The sequence below is a fragment of the Nyctereutes procyonoides genome, unplaced genomic scaffold, assembly GCF_905146905.1.
Source record: "Nyctereutes procyonoides isolate TBG_1078 unplaced genomic scaffold, NYPRO_anot_genome, whole genome shotgun sequence".
In the NCBI taxonomy this organism is placed as follows: Eukaryota; Metazoa; Chordata; class Mammalia; order Carnivora; family Canidae; genus Nyctereutes; species Nyctereutes procyonoides.
Window position 1 is genome coordinate 15,125,533 of NW_026575020.1, and position 19,855 is coordinate 15,145,387.

A 19,855-nucleotide genomic window follows, 5' to 3' on the forward strand; every position below is an offset into this window, starting at 1 on the left:
ATGCCCTGGGCTGAAGGCAGCGCTAAACCGCTAGGCCACCAGGGCTGCCCTCTCATGAATAATTTTTTTAAAAAATGGAGAGTAGGTTCTGGTCCTGGCTCTGCTAATGACTAGCCACATATTCTCAGGCATGTCTGGGCCTGGCTCTGGGCCTCAGATTCTTTTCCAGAGATTGAATAAATACCCTCTAAGGGTCAGCCCATCGGAAATCAGCCGGTGATACTATATGACAGTGAGCAAGTTCCTGAGGAAATCAACAGAGCACAGGAAATCTGCCGGAGATGGAGGCTGGGGCAAAGGGCAGAGCCATGGGGCTTTACTACCTGTGAGACAGCTTCCTGCATGGATCATCAGGCAAGGCCAAGAGAGACTTATGCCAAAAAATGAGCAGAAAAGAATACTGAAAACAAACTTGACCTGTTTATATTCTAACCACTATCTAGGATTCAATTTCAATATCTGTTAAATACAAACTACAAGCCAGATCCTATGCTAAATTCTTCATATGTTTTCATGTTTTTAAGCTTTGCAACAATCCTATGAGACCAACAGTACAAAAGGAAGAGCATGGATTTTGGATGGAGTTGTGACTTTATTAATTCTGTTCACTAGAGTATTTGTTTCTCTTCTAAGCATACAGTAGGAGAGCATTTTTTTTTTTTTTGGCTCTCCTGGTTTATATAAATGGTTGCATGACTTGTTTTAACTAGTGAAATATAAATGAAAGTGATGTGAGTCACTTTTGGGGAGAAACCTTAAGGACAGTGCACAATTCATGCTCCCTTTTTCCTGCCTCAGCAATCAAGTACAAGAATGGAGTCTCCCTCAGCCTGGCTCTTGGACAGAAGGTAATATAGCACAGAACACTTCTAGCGAACCAACGATGGACATGGAGTCTGAGCAAAAAAAAATTAACTTTTGCTGTTTTAAGCCACTAAAATCTGGAAGTTGTTATACAGCATAGCCTAGGCTATCCTGACTGACACAGCCACTTACTAACTGCAGCCTTAGAAAAAAGTGCTTAACAAAAACAGACACATAGATCAATGGAACAGAATAGAGAACCCAGAAGTGGACCCTGAACTTTGTGGTCAACTAATATTCGATAAAGGAGTAAAGACTATCCCCTGGAAGAAAGACAGTCTCTTCAATAAATGGTGCTGGGAAAATTGGACATCCACATGCAGAAGAATGAAACTAGACCATTCTCTTTCACCATACACAAAGATAAACCAAAATGGATGAAAGATCTAAATGTGAGACAAGATTCCATCAAAATCCTAGAGGAGAACACAGGCAACACCCTTTTTGAACTCGGCCACAGTAACTTCTTGCAAGATACATCCACGAAAGCAAAAGAAACAAAAGCAAAAATGAACTATTGGGACTTCATCAAGATAAGAAGCTTTTGCACAGCAAAGGATACAGTCAACAAAACTAAAAGACAACCTACAGAATGGGAGAAGATATTTGCAAATAACATATCAGATAAAGGGCTAGTTTCCAAGATCTATAAAGAACTTATTAAACTCAACACCAAAGAAACAAACAATCCAATCATGAAATGGGCAAAAGACATGAAGAGAAATCTCACAGAGGAAGACCTAGACATGGCCAACATGCACATGAGAAAATGCTCTGTACCACTTGCCATCAGAGAAATACAAATCAAAACCACAATGAGATACCACCTCATACCAGTGAGAATGGGGAAAATTAACAAGGCAGGAAACCACAAATGTTGGAGAGGATGCAGAGAAAAGGGAACCCTCTTACACTGTTGGTGGGAATGTGAACTGGTGCAGCCACTCTGGAAAACTGTGTGGAGGTTCTTCAAAGAGTTAAAAATAGACCTGCCCTACAACCCAGCAAATGCACTGTTGGGGATTTACCCCAAAGATACAGAGGCAATGAAACGCCAGGACACTGCACCCCAATGTTTATAGCAGCAATGTCCACAATAGCCAAACTGTGGAAGGAGCCTCGGTGTCCATCGAAAGATGAATGGATAAAGAAGATGTGGTTTATGTATACAATGGAATATTACTCAGCCATTAGAAACGACAAATACCCACCATTTGCTTCAACGTGGATGGAACTAGAGGGTATTACGCTGAGTGAAGTAAGTCAATCGGAGAAGGACAAACATTATATGTTCTCATTCATTTGGGGAATATAAATAATAGTGAAAGAGAATATAAGGGAAGGGAGAAGAATGTGTGGGAAATATCAGAAAGGGAGACAGAACATAAAGACTCCTAACTCTGGGAAATGAACTAGGGGTGGTAGAAGGGGAGGAGGGTGGGGGGTGGGGGTGAATGGGTGACGGGTACTGAGGGGGGCACTTGACGGGATGAGCACTGGGTGTTATTCTGTATGTTGGTAAATTGAACACCAATAAAAAAATAAATTTATTAAAAAAAATGCTTAAACTGTCTGAACTTCACTTGCCTTATTCACAAGATGGAGATAACAGTATATACCTCGGAGGACTGTTACGTGAATTAAATCTCAGAAAACTGAGTACCTGGTATATGGTAGCTGTTCAGGAAATAGTAGCTATAATTATTATAGATAAAGAAGCTGAGGCCTAGAAAGAGGGAAAGTAAATTGAATGTTATTGTACCAGGCACTTTACATCTATTATAGGGTTTTTTTTTAAGATTGATTGATTGATTTGAGAGAAAGGGAGAGAGTGTGCAAGCGAGTACACAGAGGAAGAGGGAAAAGGAGAAACACTGCCCTCTGACCTTGGGGCCCAAAGAAGCAGGGCTCAATTCCAGGACCCTGTGATCATGACCTGACCCGAAGGCAGACTCTTAACCAACTGAGCCACCCAGGCACCCCTACTACTAGTTTTTTTAAATCAGACTTTTTATTTTGAAGTCACTGCATATTCACATCAAGTTTAAAGAAACATACTTTACCCATGTTTCTCTAAATGGTAACATCTTACAAATCTTTTTTTTTAAAGATTTTATTTATTTATTCATGAGAGATAGAGAGAGAGGCAGAGACACAGGCAGAGAAAGAAGCAGGCTCCATGCGGGGAGCCTGATGTGGGACTCGATCCCGGGACTCTAGGATCACGCCCTGGGCTGAAGGCAGGCACTCAACCACTAAATCACCCAGGCGTCCCTCATCTTGCAAATCTATAGAACAATATCACAACCAAGATATCAACATTGATACAGTCAAGATACAAAACATTTCCACCACCACAGGGATCCCTCATGCTGCCCTTTTATAGGCATATCTACTTCTCTCCTACTGCGTACCTCTTCCTTATCCCCTGGAAATCACTCATTTGTTCTTAATTTCTATAATTTCATAATTTCAAGAAAGTTATATAAATGAAATCATATAGTAAATAACTGGGGGATTGCTCTTTCCACCCAGCACAATTCTCTGGAGATTTATCCAGGTTGTTGCATGTATCAATAATAGTGCATTCTTTTTCATTGCTGAGGAGTATTGCACAGTATGGATGTACCAGTCTGTTAAATTATTGACTCGTTTGATGACATTTGGGTTTCCAATTTCTGGTTATTACAAATAAAGTTGCAAAACTAAAATAAATAAATAAAGTTGCTATAAACACTCATGTATTTGGGTTTTTTTTAAAAGATTTATTTATTTATTTATTTGAGAGAGAGTGAGAGAAAGCTTGAGCACAAGCAGGAGAGGCAAAGGGACAGGGAGAGAGAATTCCCAGCAGACTCCAAGGTGAGCATGGAGCCTGACCAGGGGCTCGATCTCAAGATCCTCACAACCCGAGTAGAAAGCAAGAGTCGGATGCTCAATCAACTGCACCACCCAGGTGCCCCTATATATGTGTGTTTATATGAACATTTCTCTGCATTAAATGCCAGGAGTTATGTTATTACTTTCAATTTCTATGTCAGCACTCTCTGTAAGTATTCTTGTTCCTGGAATCTTACAAATGGAGAAACAGAAGAGAGGGGTTGAGAAACCTGACCAAGGTTACAGGGATGGAAAGGCAGAGTCAGGATCTGAATACAGATAATGACTCCTTTTCACAATCCTTCACAATCTTGCTGAACAAATCCTAAGAAAGCTAAGCTGTCCAAAGCTCATTTTTATGACATGGTAGCTAAGACATTTGAGGACAAGCAATATATAAATATGGGATATTATCATCATTTAACATTACTTCTGTGAGGCTGAAACTACAAATAAAATACTAGCACATACCTTTGTATAGGTTGGAATTGAGACCTAGTCAAAATCTCAGCATTCCTTTCAAGGCTTTTTCTCATTTGGAAATTTTCTTCACCTTAAACAATAAAGTAAATACATTTTTTAACTGAATTTTTGCCAACCCAGATTATTACTTTCATTTCCTAGAATTTCCCTTGGTCTGGTCCAGAATAAGAAATAATCTAGATAAACAAAGTACTTCCTAATTAGGTTTGGATTGAGTGCTGAAGGAGATTGCTCTGAAAGTTTATTTTCCTTGCTCAGAAGGGGTAACTATATTCTGACTCTCAGAATACAATCAAGCCATTTACTGGCTTTTCAGTCATAACCACTCGGTTATTTCTAGAGACAAATGTTGTTTTGTCTTTTCAGGAAGGCAAACTGACCTGGTTCCTGTCAACAGACACCAGGGGGCGTTGAAACCAAGAACTGTTTGTTCACTAAAGATCCAAATAGAAAAGACCATTAGCTGGGCATTCCCAGGATGTTAACTGTGCCTCTTGGCTAACAGACTCCACTTAAGGAGGGCGGGGGGGGGGGGGGGGTGGCTATTTCAACTATGCTCTGTTTCCCCTGACATCAAGTGTCTGAAGATACTCCCCACCAGTTCTCAGTAAGATACTTTGCAGATCTTCGGGCAGAAAGGGCCACTATCCATTTTCCTTCCCACCACTATACTGCTCTGGTTTATAGAGAAGGGGACAGATAGAGCAGTCTGGCTTCTTGGCAAATGCACATGATCCCTCTGCCATTCCTTAGGAACACATAGTCTGGTGGGCAAAGGGGAGGCCCACCAAAGCAATGTCATCTTTAGCAGGTACCAAGAACATCTGAAACCCCAACAGTAGAGAAAAATTGGGGTTCTTCTTTTCATGACTTTCTTTCAAATATCTAGAAAGCATAAAGGAATTCCTAATAAGCACAATTAGAGCTGGAGGAAAACTTAGAGATTTTAGTCTCTCTCCTTTATTTTATACAAAGGAAGAGTAGGGCTCTGGGGTGAAATGACTTGCCCAAGGTAATGCAAGGGAGGGGCGGGAAATCAGTGGCAGAACTGGGTTTGAACCCAGCATGGGTCCAATTGGTACCTGTGGCAACACCTGGTATTGAAGGAGTATATGTTAGAGTCCTAATGGAAAAGTGGGAAAGAAAAAGGCTCAGAGCAGGAAGTGAGTAAATCAGAGGCTTCTTCATGTATTTCGGATATCTGTATCAAACTTAGCCCTAGGTTTTTTACCTATCTGCCCCATAACTTCTCTATCCTACTCTACCCTCTTCCAAACAGAAGTGAAATGGCTATACATAGGCCAGGTTCACACAGAAAATGATCATGGGCAGAGGTTCCACAGAAAGAAGTGGATAACCTAAGACCCAGGTCTGGGGACTTTTAATACATGTTGTCCTGAGAATTTAACTGTTCATCTAAAAGCTTATTGCTTCTTAACATGCTCTTGACTGTGACAGGGGCATGAATCAAGTTAGAGGTGGAAGACAGCATCCAGCAGGAGGAAGGGAATAAAGTTCAGAACTCAAGCCCACTATGCCTGGGTTCAGAATGCTGAGACATGAAAACAGACAGCTACATGGCTCAATAAGTGGGTAACTCTGGCTTTAAAATAGATGGTTGTATACCTTAAAAGAGTAAAAGTGTACAATTTTTAAAATGTCTATATCAGAACCAGTGGTTCACTTCTATCTTATCTTATGCCACACCCGGGCTGTTGATCCAAAGTTAATTTCTCATGTAGCAGAAAGCAGCTGCTGTGTTATATAGAACCCAAGGCCTCCCAAGGGAAGGATGTTATGTTGACTATGCTCTATCGGCTGTTATTAACTCTTTGCCAAGATGCTAAGCAAGCAAAGTGCCTTTTGGAGTAGAAAAGGACATGAAGAGCAAGTTCCAGTTTTTGTTGTGCCAATAACCAGTCGTATGGCCTGAGCAAATCCTTCAATTCAGCTCAGTGAAGATAACCAAGCATCTGCTATGTGCCACAAAGGGGTGAGAAATCTAATGAAAGACTAGAGGGAAGGGCAGCCTGGGTGGCTCAGAGGTTCAGCACCACCTTCAGCCCAGGGCCTGATCCTGGAGACCTGGGATCAAGTCCCATATCGGGCTCCCTGCAAGGAGCCTGCTTCTCCCTCTGCCTGTGTCTCTGCCTCTGTGTGTGTGTGTGTGTCTCATGAATAAATAAATAAAATCTTAAAAAAAAAAAAAAGAATGCAAGGCAAGTACAGATAACATGATATGCGGATGTCAGGGGGCTGGTGAGGGGCAGGAGATTCATTCTAATGAGGGGAAATCCCTAAGCCCTAATCTGTAAAAATCAAAACCCTGGAGGAGGTTATCTCTAAGGACTGTTCCAGCTCTAAAGATCTGTCATCCAATAGAAAGTGAAGGCAAGTAAAAAGGAATCTGCCAGGATCCCTGGGTGGCGCAGCGGTTTGGCGCCTGCCTTTGGCCCAGGGCGCGATCCTGGAGATCCGGGATCGAATCCCACGTCGGGCTCCCGGTGCATGGAGCCTGCTTCTCCCTCTGCCTGTGTCTCTGCCCCTCTCTTTCTGTGTCTCTCACGAATAAATAAAAGAAAAAAGCTTGAATTATCTTTAAAAAAAAAAAAAGAGCTTATTACCAGAGCCTGGAGGTTGGGCAAATACATCTTGTATTCCTTCAAAGTCCTCTTCTATGGGACTGGAGGTCTACATAAGAATAAAAGAGCAAAGAAAGCAGGGTCACTGGAGGCTGACATATAATAAGGTAGAAGGAGAATCTCTTGATGTTCTTAAACCTTGAAAATCCTTGTAAGGTTCTTGCATCTTTTATAGAAAAAGAATAAACCTGTTTCGAAGACACTAAGTACTCATTTGTACTTTATGTTCCTCCTCAACATGGCTTCCTGCCTCCCACTGTGAGGAGGAACTATGTGACTTTTCCCTTCTTTATTTCATTATCCCCTCCTCTCCAACCTTCCAACAAAGATGTTTTGATTCCTAGGACCTTCATCAGAAAAGCAAAAAAAGGTTGGGGGGCACTTTGATGGCTCAGTTGTTTACATCTGCCTTCAGCTCAGGTCATGGTCTCAGTGTCCTAGAATCCAGCCCCACATGGAGCTCCCTACTCAGCGGTGAGTCTGCTTCTCCCTCTCCCTTTGCCCCTCCCCCTCTGTGCTCTCCCTTCCTCTCACTCAAATAAATGAATAAAATCATTAAATAAATAAATAAAATAAGGGGAAAAAAAGAAAAAGAAAAGCCAAAGAAGTTTGGAAAAATGGCCCAGACTGCAAAGTTACTTTCTGGGGTGAGAATTCAAAATACTGGTTCATTTGAGAGGGTGCAGTGACTGGGAGGAGGAGGCCCAGGAGGTCTTCTGGAGGACAGATGACATTCTGCTTCTTGATCTTGGTGCTAGTTGCATGAACATGTTCAATCTGTGCAAGTCCATGAGCTGCACACTTAAGAGCTGTGTACTTTTCTCTATGTTACACTTTATATATGTGTATATATACATATACATATGTACATAGTATGTGTGTGTATGTGTATATATATATATATATATATATACTTTTATCTTTTTATTAAAGATTTTCTTAACATCCCAGTCTGCTCACAGTAAAATCAAGAATAGTTGAAAGATTAATAATGAAAAACTGCTCTGAGTTATCAGAAGTGCAGAATAGTGGAAATGATGCTTCTGCTGTATCACTGAATTCTTGTCAGTCAAATGTTGTGTTTGAGACATACAACCCTCCTCTTTCCTCCATCCCATCTTCCGTATTGGTAAAAGGTCCAAAAAAGGTGGCAGGTTAGCAGGAAGGTGAGGTAGAAATTCTATAAATAAGGAAATCCAAGCAGCTTCATTTTATAACTGAAAATACTCTGTACAAATAGGTGATTGTCAAAGCTAGGCCGGTTCCTGAGAAAGCCCCATGAACTGCTCAACCTCACAATCATGCTGAGCCCTGGCCTCTGATCCTGGCTCTCCTGCTATTGACGCTTGGCAGGCCAGGGCTAATTCCCTACCACTTCTTCACACAGAGGAATAACAGCAGGCCTTCTTCTCTTCTCCAAAGGAACGATATGTGAATTAGGTAGCATGAAGAAAAGTGTTTTGAAAAACAGTACAAAGTCCTGTACAAATGCAGGAACCGCAGTGTTGGGAGAAACTGCGTATGACCTTCCATTTTCAAAACTCTTTATTTTTCAGATGTCTTTTCAAAACACATGAAAACACTGCTAAGTCAATATTATACACTTAAGCTATTTTAAAAGGAGTAAGGCAATAGAGAAAGCTGAAAAATACTTTACCCTAAACTGTGGTTTTTACCTCTAGAGCTAAGTTTTCTTGAGCAGTCGAGGAATAAAAATATTCATGCTCTGGAGTTAAAAATTCATCTGTTATGTCCTCAGAAGACTCTGGTGAACAAGTTGATCGCATGGACTGATCCTATTAACAATGCAGGAAGTCACTTTTAGGTTGGTGTTCATTGTAAACAAATCCCTTTATAGTTGGATACAGTGTTAATAATGGGGTTATCTAAAATTACCCAGTAGTAAGAGTGATACTCTCTGAGCTGGCCCTTCTTGCCTGCTCAAACATTTGCCTCTGACTTCCTTCCCCAGTGAGCTATGAACCCTCTGCAGCAAGTGAGGCAAATGACAGTCCTGGGACTCATCATCTTCATCTGCACAATGGAGGGGGAGGGAGCTGGGTGACATTTCTGTTCTGAAATACTAAGAAAGGCCCTAGACAACTCAAGCTGGGATGGAGCTTGAACACCCACAGATGCTTTGTCCTCCAGATGAGGAAGCTGAGATCTCTAGCAACTGAAGAGTCCCCTGGGTGCTACAGTTTAAAAGCAAGCGAAGGAACATGATGTTAAAAATAGCAACATAAGGCGCCTGGGTGGCTCAGTCAGTTAGGTATCTGCCTTCAGCTTGGGTTAGGATCCCAAGTCCCTGAGATGGAGCTTGCTTCTTCAGGATCTGAGCTCAGTGTGGGTATCTGCTAAAGGATTCTCTCTCTCCTTCTCCCTCTTTCTCTCCCCCAGCTCATGTCTGCACTCTCTCTCTCCCTCTCTCTCAAGTAAATTTAAAAAAACCTTTAAAATAAAAATAACAATGCAATCTCAATAATAAAAATAAAATTTGAAAATTCAAAATATCAATTATTTCTTCAACATCTCTGTTCCACCTCTTCCTTTTCTGCTGATTTTTCCACATGCAGGCACTGATTACCACATGGGCAGGAAACTAACTCCTCTTTACACCTTCAGTCATCTCTTTGCAGAGGTTTCGTGATTTATTTCCTTGGATAAATATTGGTTTCGTGATTTATTTCCTTGGATGTTCCTTTTGCAACAAGCCTCCTCTTCCTATGCACTTGGCAGCTGCTCCCTTTTACCTCTCATATCAAATTGAAACTTCTCAGGTAAGCCTGGCCTCACATACTCTCCCCACTTTCCTGACAGACTTGCTTCTCCAGTCAAGCCAGTATACTTAACATGGCCTATCCTTCCAGGTCTCGTGTGAGAAAAAGAAAAATGTTACTACAATTGTATTTTTATATTATTTCATTTTCAGTTGCTGTTTATATTCTTTAAGTGACTGTGTCCTCATATCATAATATTGAAAAATTCTGGTCCCTCAGCCTGGCTGGACTGTAGCCCAACTGCATGCTTTAAGGATGTGTTAAACCCCTAAAACAGGGATCCCTGGGTGGCGCAGCGGTTTGGTGCCTGCCTTTGGCCCAGTGCGCGATCCTGGAGACCCGGGATCGAGTCCCACGTCGGGCTCCCGGTGCATGGAGCCTGCTTCTCCCTCTGCCTGTGTCTCTGCCTCTCTCTCTCTCTCTCTCTGTGACTATCATAAATAAATAAAAAATAAAATTAATTAAAAAAAGAAAGAAAGAAAAAAAACCCTAAAACAGGGCAGCCCCGGTGGCCCAGTGGTTTAGCGCTGCCTTCGGCCCAGGGTGTGATCCTGGGGACCCAGGATAGAGTCCTGAGTCGAGCTCCCTGCATGGAGCCTTCTTCTCTCTCTGCCTGTGTCTCTGCCTCTCTCTGTGTGTCTCTCATGAATAAATAAATAAAATCTTAAAAAAAAAAAAAACTAAAACAGGGTTAGAACCTCAATACACTGATCCTGCTGAGGTGCAGTCATCAGGCATGAACACATTCTTTCTGCTGAGAGCTGAATTTGGGTCTTAGAGGACATTCTAGGCAAAGGCACTCTCATCACAACCCTGGCCTTGTTCTTCCTACTCCAATCAGACCTCAGTCAACTGTTGGGCTATAAGCTTTGATACTTGACCTCACACTGGGCTTCCAGAGTTGGTCTCATCTATCCAACCAGACAGGAAGCTCAAGGGCTTCCTGAATCTGACACTTGTCTGTGTTCTGCACAAGCTCCAAGATACACAATGCTCTAAGTTGAATTGACTCAAAAAGTATTTAGGCGGGGAAGAAAAACTTCCTCATTTGTGTCAGACACGTGAGAACACATACTCCCAACAAAAAAGAACTACTATAGACAATATTTCACTGTCGTAGTATATAACAACTCAGTTCTACTTTGTCAGATTCAACCTGGCTCTGCAAGCCATATTACTTACGCTGTAAGATTTCTCAATGACCACAGACGCATCAGAACTTGCTTGAAAGACTTCACTATGCTCTGGCTGCTCATTTTTTCTGAGAGACAGGTGCCTGTTACCTAATGATTTCAACACAACCAGGGCCATAGTCATTCAGTGATATTTAGATGTCATGAAAGGAGAGAAGAGTGGTGTGAGAGAAGAGATGTGTGAATATTCTGCCAAGGGTGGCCATGTCCCATCTGTCAAGTTCAGTCCAGAAAGTGATTTGGCCTGGCCCCAATACATAGTCTTGTATCATCAATCCTTTTGCCCACACATTCAAAAGCAATGCTTAATAAGGAACAGATTCTAAATACTAAAAGAGCCCAAGCCACTAGATTGTCTACCTAAGTGATAATTTTAGATGCATCTTTCTTTGACTGGTAAACAAGTATGAAATAATATTCCATGCCCTACTTTCAAACAAATAAACAGGTGGAACCACATGGCCTTCAGTTTAAACCTATAAATTCTATAAAGTGATGACAGTCAATGCCATTTGTCTCTAGGTTCTTCTGGCATAGAATCTCTGGGAGCCAGTGGAGTTTTTCTGGCTTAAAATGCAATGCAAAGAAATGGGCAGTAGGGAATGGCCATCTATCTACCACTGCACTCAAGTAAGAAAGATTCATTTCCCTGCCAGGTTAGATCCAGGGACAGGATCATTGTATAGAGATTATTCCGCTTCCTTGGAGCATACAGATCTGCTCCAGTAACAGAAAAACTCACAAATCTTTGGATTTCTTTACCTTCCGGAAGGACAGTAGAATCAAAAGGGTATGCTGCTTTCCCAGGTAATTCAGGGTTCCCAGAGAAAAGGAGAAAAGACCAAGCAAAGGAAATATGCCAGGAGGTTTACTAACAACTTGATAGAGTTCACCTATCCCAATGCCTCCAACTGAACTTACTGATGAAGCTTTGAGGTCCAGGCTTTCTGCCATGCTGATCACTGTCACAGTCACCGTTGTCCATTTTGTCACATTTGCAATTTCCTCCTGGCTCATCATTTTTCCTGGGATACTCTACAGTGCACTGCCAGCCCAATTTCTCAGGGTCCCTCATCAGGAGCTGTAGCAGGGAATCAGGCTCATTTTTAGCCTCACCCTCTAGAGTCATACTACTCTGAGGATGCCACGGTGGTACCATCAGCTGCCCAGTAGCTGCTCTCTCTGCCATTTCTTTCACCTCCACTGGAGAGAAGAGAAAGCAGCATTTAACATAGAACTGTGAGCACTGGAAATAAAAGCTTTTGCTTCCTAAAGAGCTGCATTATACTTTTATATTTTATAGCTCATATTGTAAAAAGAATTGCCTTTTTATAATTGCATCAACCTTAGCTTGGCCCTGCTTGGCTTGAAGGGAGAAGAGAATTGATAACAGAGGGAAGGAAAGAATTTCAGTTCATTTCTGAATTCTGGTAATGGAAAGTAGCAGAAAACTTGTAGATAGACATTCTTGCTGTGAAAATTTTATAATAAAATAACATCTGTAGCCCCCAGTCTGTAGAGACTAGTGGAAAGGATTCTCTCTGAGTTTGTCTAGCCTCTCTAGACTACACAGAGCTCATATTTTGGGAGTGTGTGTGTGTATGTGTGTATATGTGTGTGTGTATTTTTTTAATGTGTGTCTGCATGAGCACATCTTCATTCCAAATGTTCTAAACTTTTGTTATTGTTATTTAACATTAGTATTAAAAAACACAGATACCATATCCTTTTAAACTTATAAAACTGATACAAAAGGAAACGCCCACAGGATATGCAAAAGTGACACTGCATGCTCTCTACTTTCATAATGAATGTTACACATTAAATTTCTATACTGTGTATTGTTTTGCTACGCTTGTTATATAATATGCATCAACACATATATAATGGAAATGTTTCCTATAAAGTCCAAAAATGAAAAAAGTTTTTCCCAGAAAAATAAATCACTAAACAGAACAGTATACATAGTGGTGGGCTTGACAATCTCTTTTCTTTAGACTAATAACACAAAACGTATTCATTTAAACAATGTTTAAAAAACTCATCTTAATAAAGGCTTATTTTTCCTGACTAGGTGGTAAACAAAAAAGGAGGAGGAGGAGGAGGAGGAGGAGGAGGAGGAAGAAGAAGAAAAAAGCACTTCCTTTCTGCAATTTATAATCAAAAAGGCCTTGCTTTTAAACTAAAATGATCCAATAGAAGAAAAGAAATGTGGGAGGCTGGTGCAATACGAGCTGTGTACTTAGAGATAAAAACCAGGTTAGAAATATACTTTAAATTTCATTGGCCCAACAAAATCTATGACTTTTTACTCACTTTTCCATTTTAAGTGTACATCTCCATCATCTTCATTATTTCTTAACCTCACATTACAGATTTCAGAAGATATAGATTCCAGACTCATCCTAAATTGGGGGAAGGGTGGACACAAATATGCCAGTTTGCTCAAGTTTCTGACACAACCCTGAACCCACAAGCTCACCCAGAGGACAGTCCCCCCTACTCTCAGAGCCATTCCTCAAGCTGAATGACTACCACCAGAGAGCGCCAGACTCAATGTTCAGATCACAAAACTCCTTACCTCATAGAGCCCTGGTCAGGGCTAGCCAACAGGAGAGGTCCCTTGGGGTGGCTTGACACAGTGACAAGTGCGCTATTAAACTGAGTCAGCCTGGTTCGGGCACTGGACTCTTTAGGCCTTCCATGGCTAAGAAATGAAAGGACTAGGTTAGAAGATCTCTGAAGACTTTTTTCAGTTTCCAAGTTCAGATTTCATGATTCTAAAAGCACTCCTGAGAAATTTTCAGAGGGAAAAGAAATCCACAATTGAAACCCAGTTTCACCAGACAGACTCCTGAGCCCTAGCAGAGCCCCCTAACAATGCCACAGAACACAGGTGATGATACAATTAACTGTTCCTTACCCTTCCATCAGAATCTCCAGTAACAAGCCCACCTGCATATCAGTGAGAGCACAATAATTAACATTTGCAAAAATGGCCACAAGGCACCAAGGAGTCTAAAGAACATTCAGAGATCTTCAGCCTACTCTCACTAAGTTCAAGACACTACCTGCCACTCACCAGATGCCTGCCTGTGGCATACTTTAACCTTTCAGGACCAAGGTTTCCTCATCTGAAAATTAAGGAAATCTTCCTTCCTCTACATATCCATGATTACATATACATCTCATTGCCTACCAAAGTAACTCCTTGAAAATATGTGACCTGTGGCATATGTATGAATTCCTTGTTATTGTGAATGCCCTACTTCCCTGCTGGATCAGGGAAGACACAGAGACACTGCTGAACTGGCTGGCTCCTTTAAAGAGCAATTTGGCAGCAGCTATCAAGAATCTTTAAAATGTTTAAATCCTTTGACCTAGTAACTCTACTTCCATCAATCCATCAAGGACATAACCCAAAGTGTAGAAAAAGCTGCACTACAAGTCACTGCAGTCCTATTCAAAATGGATAAAAGCATGAAACACGCTAAAATTCAACAATGGGGGGGGAAATCCAACAAGTTTGAATTTATAGGATGTTTTCTTTTTTTAAACTTTATTTAAGTAAACCCTATATCCAACATGGGGCTCAAATTCACAGAATTTAGGTTGATAAGAGAGAGATCAAGAGTTGCACTCTTCCAACTGAGCCAGTCAGGCACCCCCAGCATGTTTTTTAATAATGTGGGATAATGCTCTTGTTCTAATGTTCTAATGTTAAGATGAAAAATCAGGATATGAAAGTACCTATATGGGGGGATCTGGGTGGCCCAATTGGTTAAGCATCTGACTCTTGATCTCAGCTCAGGTCTTTATATCAGGGTTGTGGTTCAAGCCCTGCATTGGGCTCCACACTGGGTGTGGAGCTTACTTAAAAATGAATGAATGAGTGAATAAATAAATAAATGTAACTGTATATAATTACAATTTAAACTTTTAAAAGCATACAAAAAAACTAGGTGAATTGGTAGCAAAATGTCAAACTTTCTTTTGTCTGTTTTTTGTTCTTTTGGGGGAACAGGGTGAATGGAGGTAGGGGAGGCCACAACTATGGCTTTGCTTTGTCATCTAATGGCCATACTGTCACCACACCTGCTTCTCTCAATGATGTGAGCTCTAACCCCTTTGAGGCCAGTTAGTTGGTTCTACAGTAATTCCCTTTGTAAAGGTAAAGTACATTGAACTAAAATTTCTGGGCATTTTCCTTGATTCTCCCCTAGTGAGCACATTTACCAATGTAAACAGAACAGAAAACTCTTGTCATTCGTCTCAGTTACCACTGGGAGAGAAACAAAAAGTTACTTTTTTTCCAGGAGAACTGATTTCAAAGACATGGATTAAAGTTACCATTTAACAACAGAAAAAGGAAAACTAAAATTGATACTTTCTTGAAACACATTTATTGGCCCTTTAAGAATTGCCCCTATGCAAAATAAAATTTGTTTTACCTAAATTCTGAAAAACTCAGGGTACACATATGCTCTCCTTCCTAGAATTTGTACTGAAGCTGATTGATTTCATTGATTTGGCTGAAAATCAAAGGCTGCATGGTAACATTTATACTGGTCAACCCCTCCTCTGGAGTCAGGGATGCTTATTTTGAACAACCTCAGTTTCCAAATAGTTTGGTCTCTGGGGCACTGACAGCTGGAATATTTGGCATTTCTTTTAATAAGAAAAATAATCTGGGAATCTTTGGAAAGGAAAGGTGCTTTGCTTTTTGACAAATGATGATTTCTGCCTGATTAGCCTGCCAGTTCCTTTACCTTGGATGTTTTCTCCTACAGGTTTCCATTATATGGCTCATCCTGCCCACTTGAAATAGAAAACCTGTCAAGATCTATTTCTGTTAGTATTCTTCATCACCCAATCTCTTTGTCACAAGACACATGAAGATCATTAAGTGGTTTTGGGACCACATGGGTGTCTAAAGGCATGATAACACAAAGAATAAAATGTTACCCCACCTGCTGGTATTTGGGCTCCTGTTTCTTTCCAAACTGTGCTTGGCTCCTTGAGTGGGCTGTGATTGTTCACAAGGGCTCTCTTTTCCAGGTCCACAAAAAGTTGGCAGCTTAAAAAGTAGTAAATGTGTTTCAGTACTTTGATAAAAGAAATTCCTCTTCACTCTCACATTCTATTTTTCAAGTCATTCTTGCTAAATATACAAAAATAACCAGACTTACAAAGATTATTTCCCTTTGCATGTTTCATATCTAGTAACTTATCTTTTGGCTGGAGGTCTTTATACAGAAATGCTGGCCCCCAGGAAGCCAGTCCAGACTGGGAGCAAGTGAAGAATGAGCAGATAAAACAGACTTCAAAAATCGAGTAACTTTCCCTTATACTATTACTAAGTCAGCAAGCTTTGTGGCAGGAGCTTTGGGTCCTGGGTTCTAGTCTAACCCTTCCTCAGAATAATCTAAGAGAGTCTTCTGCTTCAGCTTTGTCATCAATATAATACAGAAAATAGTAACCTGAATTCACCAGTTGGGGATGCTATGAAAATAGGACACAGTAAAATAAAAGCTACAATACTTTGGAAATAGAAGTAAATTAAAGCCTGTATATTTTATCCCAAAGAGAAAATTCTGGATCTGCTTATTCCAATTTTCACAAACTTAGTTCATCATATTTTCTAACCTGAAACAAGTTAAGGTAGCAAATGTGGTGCACTGGGATAGCAGCATTATGTCCAAAGGTGAGAGGATGCATAAAAATGGTCATAAGCTCCCTGAAGTATGAGCTCCAGAGGATTTTGCATGGGGGCAAAGATTCCTTAGCAGAAGCTGAAGGCAACAACTTTATCATGGAGCATCAAATAACACATGTCCTAAAAAATGTCAGTCACCAAAGAAAGATTAGAAAATATTAAGAATGTATTCAAAATAGGATTTAGGATAACGGGAAGTTTGTAATGTTTCATTTGGCATGATTAAAAATTTAATAACTGAGAAATTAAAGGAATGAATTTCAATTATCTGAAAAATCCATTTAGTTGGAAATGCCATATTCCTTGATTATAGTAGAAAGTCAGGGCAGACTTTTTAAAGAAAAACTCAATGTGGTATAATTGTTTTATACATAATCAGATGTACTAGTAGATAGTTTTCAATGACACCTGCCATCAATTCCTTCCCTTCTTGTCCACACTGCCACAAAATAGCTGGAATCGATTTCCCTCCCCTTGAATCTAAGTTAGCTTTGTGACTTTGACCTACAGAAAAAAGCAGAAGTGATATTGTCCCAGGGCTGGGACTAGTTTTTAAGAGGTTTGGCAGCTTCTGCTTTCACTTGGGAAAGCTTTCACTTGGGAAGACAGCTGCCATGCTATAGAGAAGATGGGGTGAGACTATTTACTGAATGATGAGAAAGTCAAGTGCAGAGAGATGCCACTAGGAGGAGCCCAGTACACTAGGCATATAAATGAGGCCTTGGACCTTCTTGCCCAGCCCAGCCTCCAGCTGAATACAGTCAAGGGAGTGATCCTAGCCCAAGCTACATGGCGTAAAAGAATCACCTGGGTTAGCCCCAACATGGAATTCTGAAAAATAATAAATCACTGTTATTTTAAGCCACTAAGTTTCGTTTTTTGTTTTTGTTGTTACTATACAGCAAGAGATAACCGAAACATAATATACAAGAAAAGTTATTTCCAACAGTTTTCTAGCAAATCTGAATTTTCAACAGAAATAGAAGTATTAGAGTCTAAGTAAATTCTTTCTGCCTTCTCTTTATACAAAAAACAAATGCCAATGCTTTTCCAAACGTTTTAAGTGAGGACTGGAGTCTCACTGAAATTCAGCAGGGTACAGTGAAAGAACACCAGGCTAGGAGTAAAGAAACCAGCCCCTAATCTGCTGTGGGCCTTGGCAGTGGTGCAGTAAGGAGGGTGGGGTGGGGGTGGGGGCCATTTGCCTGGTGCAGGGAATAAAGGGATGCACTATAGGTGGAGAATTTTTAAAGTATAATAAAACCCACTAAAAGCTGACCAGCCTTTTATCTCTATAGACCAGCAACTATAAAAAACTTTAGTAATAAAATCCTTCTTCCAATGGGGATGACTTCTCCTACCCCAACACCATCTCTGTAACACCTGGACTTTATGAAGTTTAAGTCACTGATCTTGAGCTTCACACTCTGTAAAATGATAAGGCTAACCCATCTCTAAAATTCTGATTCCAGGCGTGCCTGGGTGGCTCAGTTGATTAAGCATCTGTCTTTGGCTCAGGTCATGATTTCAGGTCCTAGGATCAAGCTTGCAGGCTCCCTGCTCAGCAGGGAGCCTGCTTCTCCCTCTCCCTTTGCCATTCTGCTTGCTTGCCATTCTCTCTGTGTGTATCAGATAAATAAAATATTTCAAAAATTAATAAAATAAAATTGTGATTCAAGAGGCAGACAGCTTTCTATGTGTGAACTTATTGAAATTAATTCATTTATTCATTCCCTCAATGACCATCTATCAAGTACCTTCTACATGCCAAGTACCCTTGCTAGGGCACAGAATGAGTAAGACCCAGGCTCTGCCCTTAAGGAGCTCATGGAGGAGCCACTCGGCAACCTCACTAAGCCTCAAGATACATCTCCTAGGCCAGTCCCCATGGTGTCTTCTCAGCTCCTTTGAGCTGTCTTCTTTGATGACCAGGCCCCTCTGTCCCACACTGGAACTACTCCTAGTAGAGCCTGTGGTTCAATCATCATCATATCCCAGGGTCTAATGTATAGCCTCTAGCTCTATAAATGTTTACTGAGTGAATGAATAAACAATTTAGAATGGGGATTAATACCCGCCCGAGATACCATATTTAGTAACTCAATCATGTAAAATTGTCAATACTTGAATATTTTGATCAATAGAACATGCTGCCCTATCTCCCACTTCTTAGCTGTACCTGATGGCTCTTCTCTGACTGATCCCCAGTGCTTTCTTCAGAGACTTGGGTGACAGGTTTCCAGCCACAGTCACTTTTTTTCCTGGACTTTTTGCCAAAATGTCCCCCTTGGAAGTCTCTCACTATAGAAGGTCTTGTCAGTGTTAGGCAATTGCCACTGGTGTCCAGCCACTGGCCTCCTGACAGCTGCATGACAGGAGGTACATAGCTGGACGCTGGGGGGCCCACAGCTGAAGGAAAGTCATAGATGTTTGCAAATTCTCTTGAAGAAGCCCACAAAGACCTGCACTCCTCCTGCTCCTTCTGTATCATCTCAAGCTTATCAATTTTCTGTTGGATATTCCTGAGCAAATGGGCATTCTGATGCATTACTGTTTGTGAAATCTTTAGGTTCAGCACACACTTACTGATGTACTCCTCAGTCAAGCGCCTATTACCCACACTGCCCGTGGCTGCCTCAAGCAGGCTGGGTGAACTAAGGGAATCATTTTGCCAATCCCAGTCCTCAAAGGAGAGCTCTGTGCCAGCTTCTGAAGAGCTCTCATCCTCATCACAGAAGCAGCATGCCTCTCTCTCCATCTTTTCCAACTCTTCTTCCATGGACTTCAGTTCATCTGCCTGGCTTGGTCCAGCCTCCTCAAAAGATGAACCAGCTCCTGGGGGTTCCTCCTCTTTGTCATTCCCCCTGTCCAGGCAGCCTGAGTAGATTTCATTGATTTCGAAGCTACAGAGGCTTGTCTGCCCTGGGCTGGGGCTCCTAGCCTCTTCCACCACAGAGCAGGCAGGAGAAGCAGTGTCTTGGTTCTGAGTCTCGTTAGCCACCATACTTGGACCTAGGACCCGAGGATCTGGTGCTGCTTTCCCAGTGGGAGAAGAGGGACCCCTGGGTGACTGAAGCCGACTGCCTGTTGGAAAGAATGGCAACAAGCAACTAATTAAAGTGATCACATGCCGCTAAGTGGCCTTGCCATGCAGCTCGAATGGTGTGAGAAGAGAGAAAGCAGCTTTTTGTTTTCCCATTCCCTTCACAGGTGTGGAAGACTATCAGATACCCTCACAAAGGGTGAGAGGGTATTTCTAACAAATGAAAATTTCCATTTAGATGTGAGTTGAGTAGA

General features: G+C 41.3%; 1 protein-coding gene across 1 annotated transcript in view; it reads right to left on the reverse strand.

The window, feature by feature from the left end:
* Window positions 1-19,855, reverse strand: part of TEX14 (testis expressed 14, intercellular bridge forming factor) — a 62,373-nt gene that overhangs the window by 16,653 nt on the left and 25,865 nt on the right. Inside the window, exons 13-21 of the mRNA XM_055332947.1 lie at window positions 18,738-19,642; window positions 15,813-15,919; window positions 13,424-13,549; window positions 13,159-13,247; window positions 11,764-12,045; window positions 10,832-10,932; window positions 8,546-8,665; window positions 6,852-6,918; window positions 4,216-4,297 (exon numbers count right to left, since the gene is read on the reverse strand). Of these exons, the coding sequence (XP_055188922.1) occupies window positions 4,216-4,297; window positions 6,852-6,918; window positions 8,546-8,665; window positions 10,832-10,932; window positions 11,764-12,045; window positions 13,159-13,247; window positions 13,424-13,549; window positions 15,813-15,919; window positions 18,738-19,642 (1,879 nt within the window). The remainder of the gene's footprint in view (window positions 1-4,215; window positions 4,298-6,851; window positions 6,919-8,545; window positions 8,666-10,831; window positions 10,933-11,763; window positions 12,046-13,158; window positions 13,248-13,423; window positions 13,550-15,812; window positions 15,920-18,737; window positions 19,643-19,855) is intronic.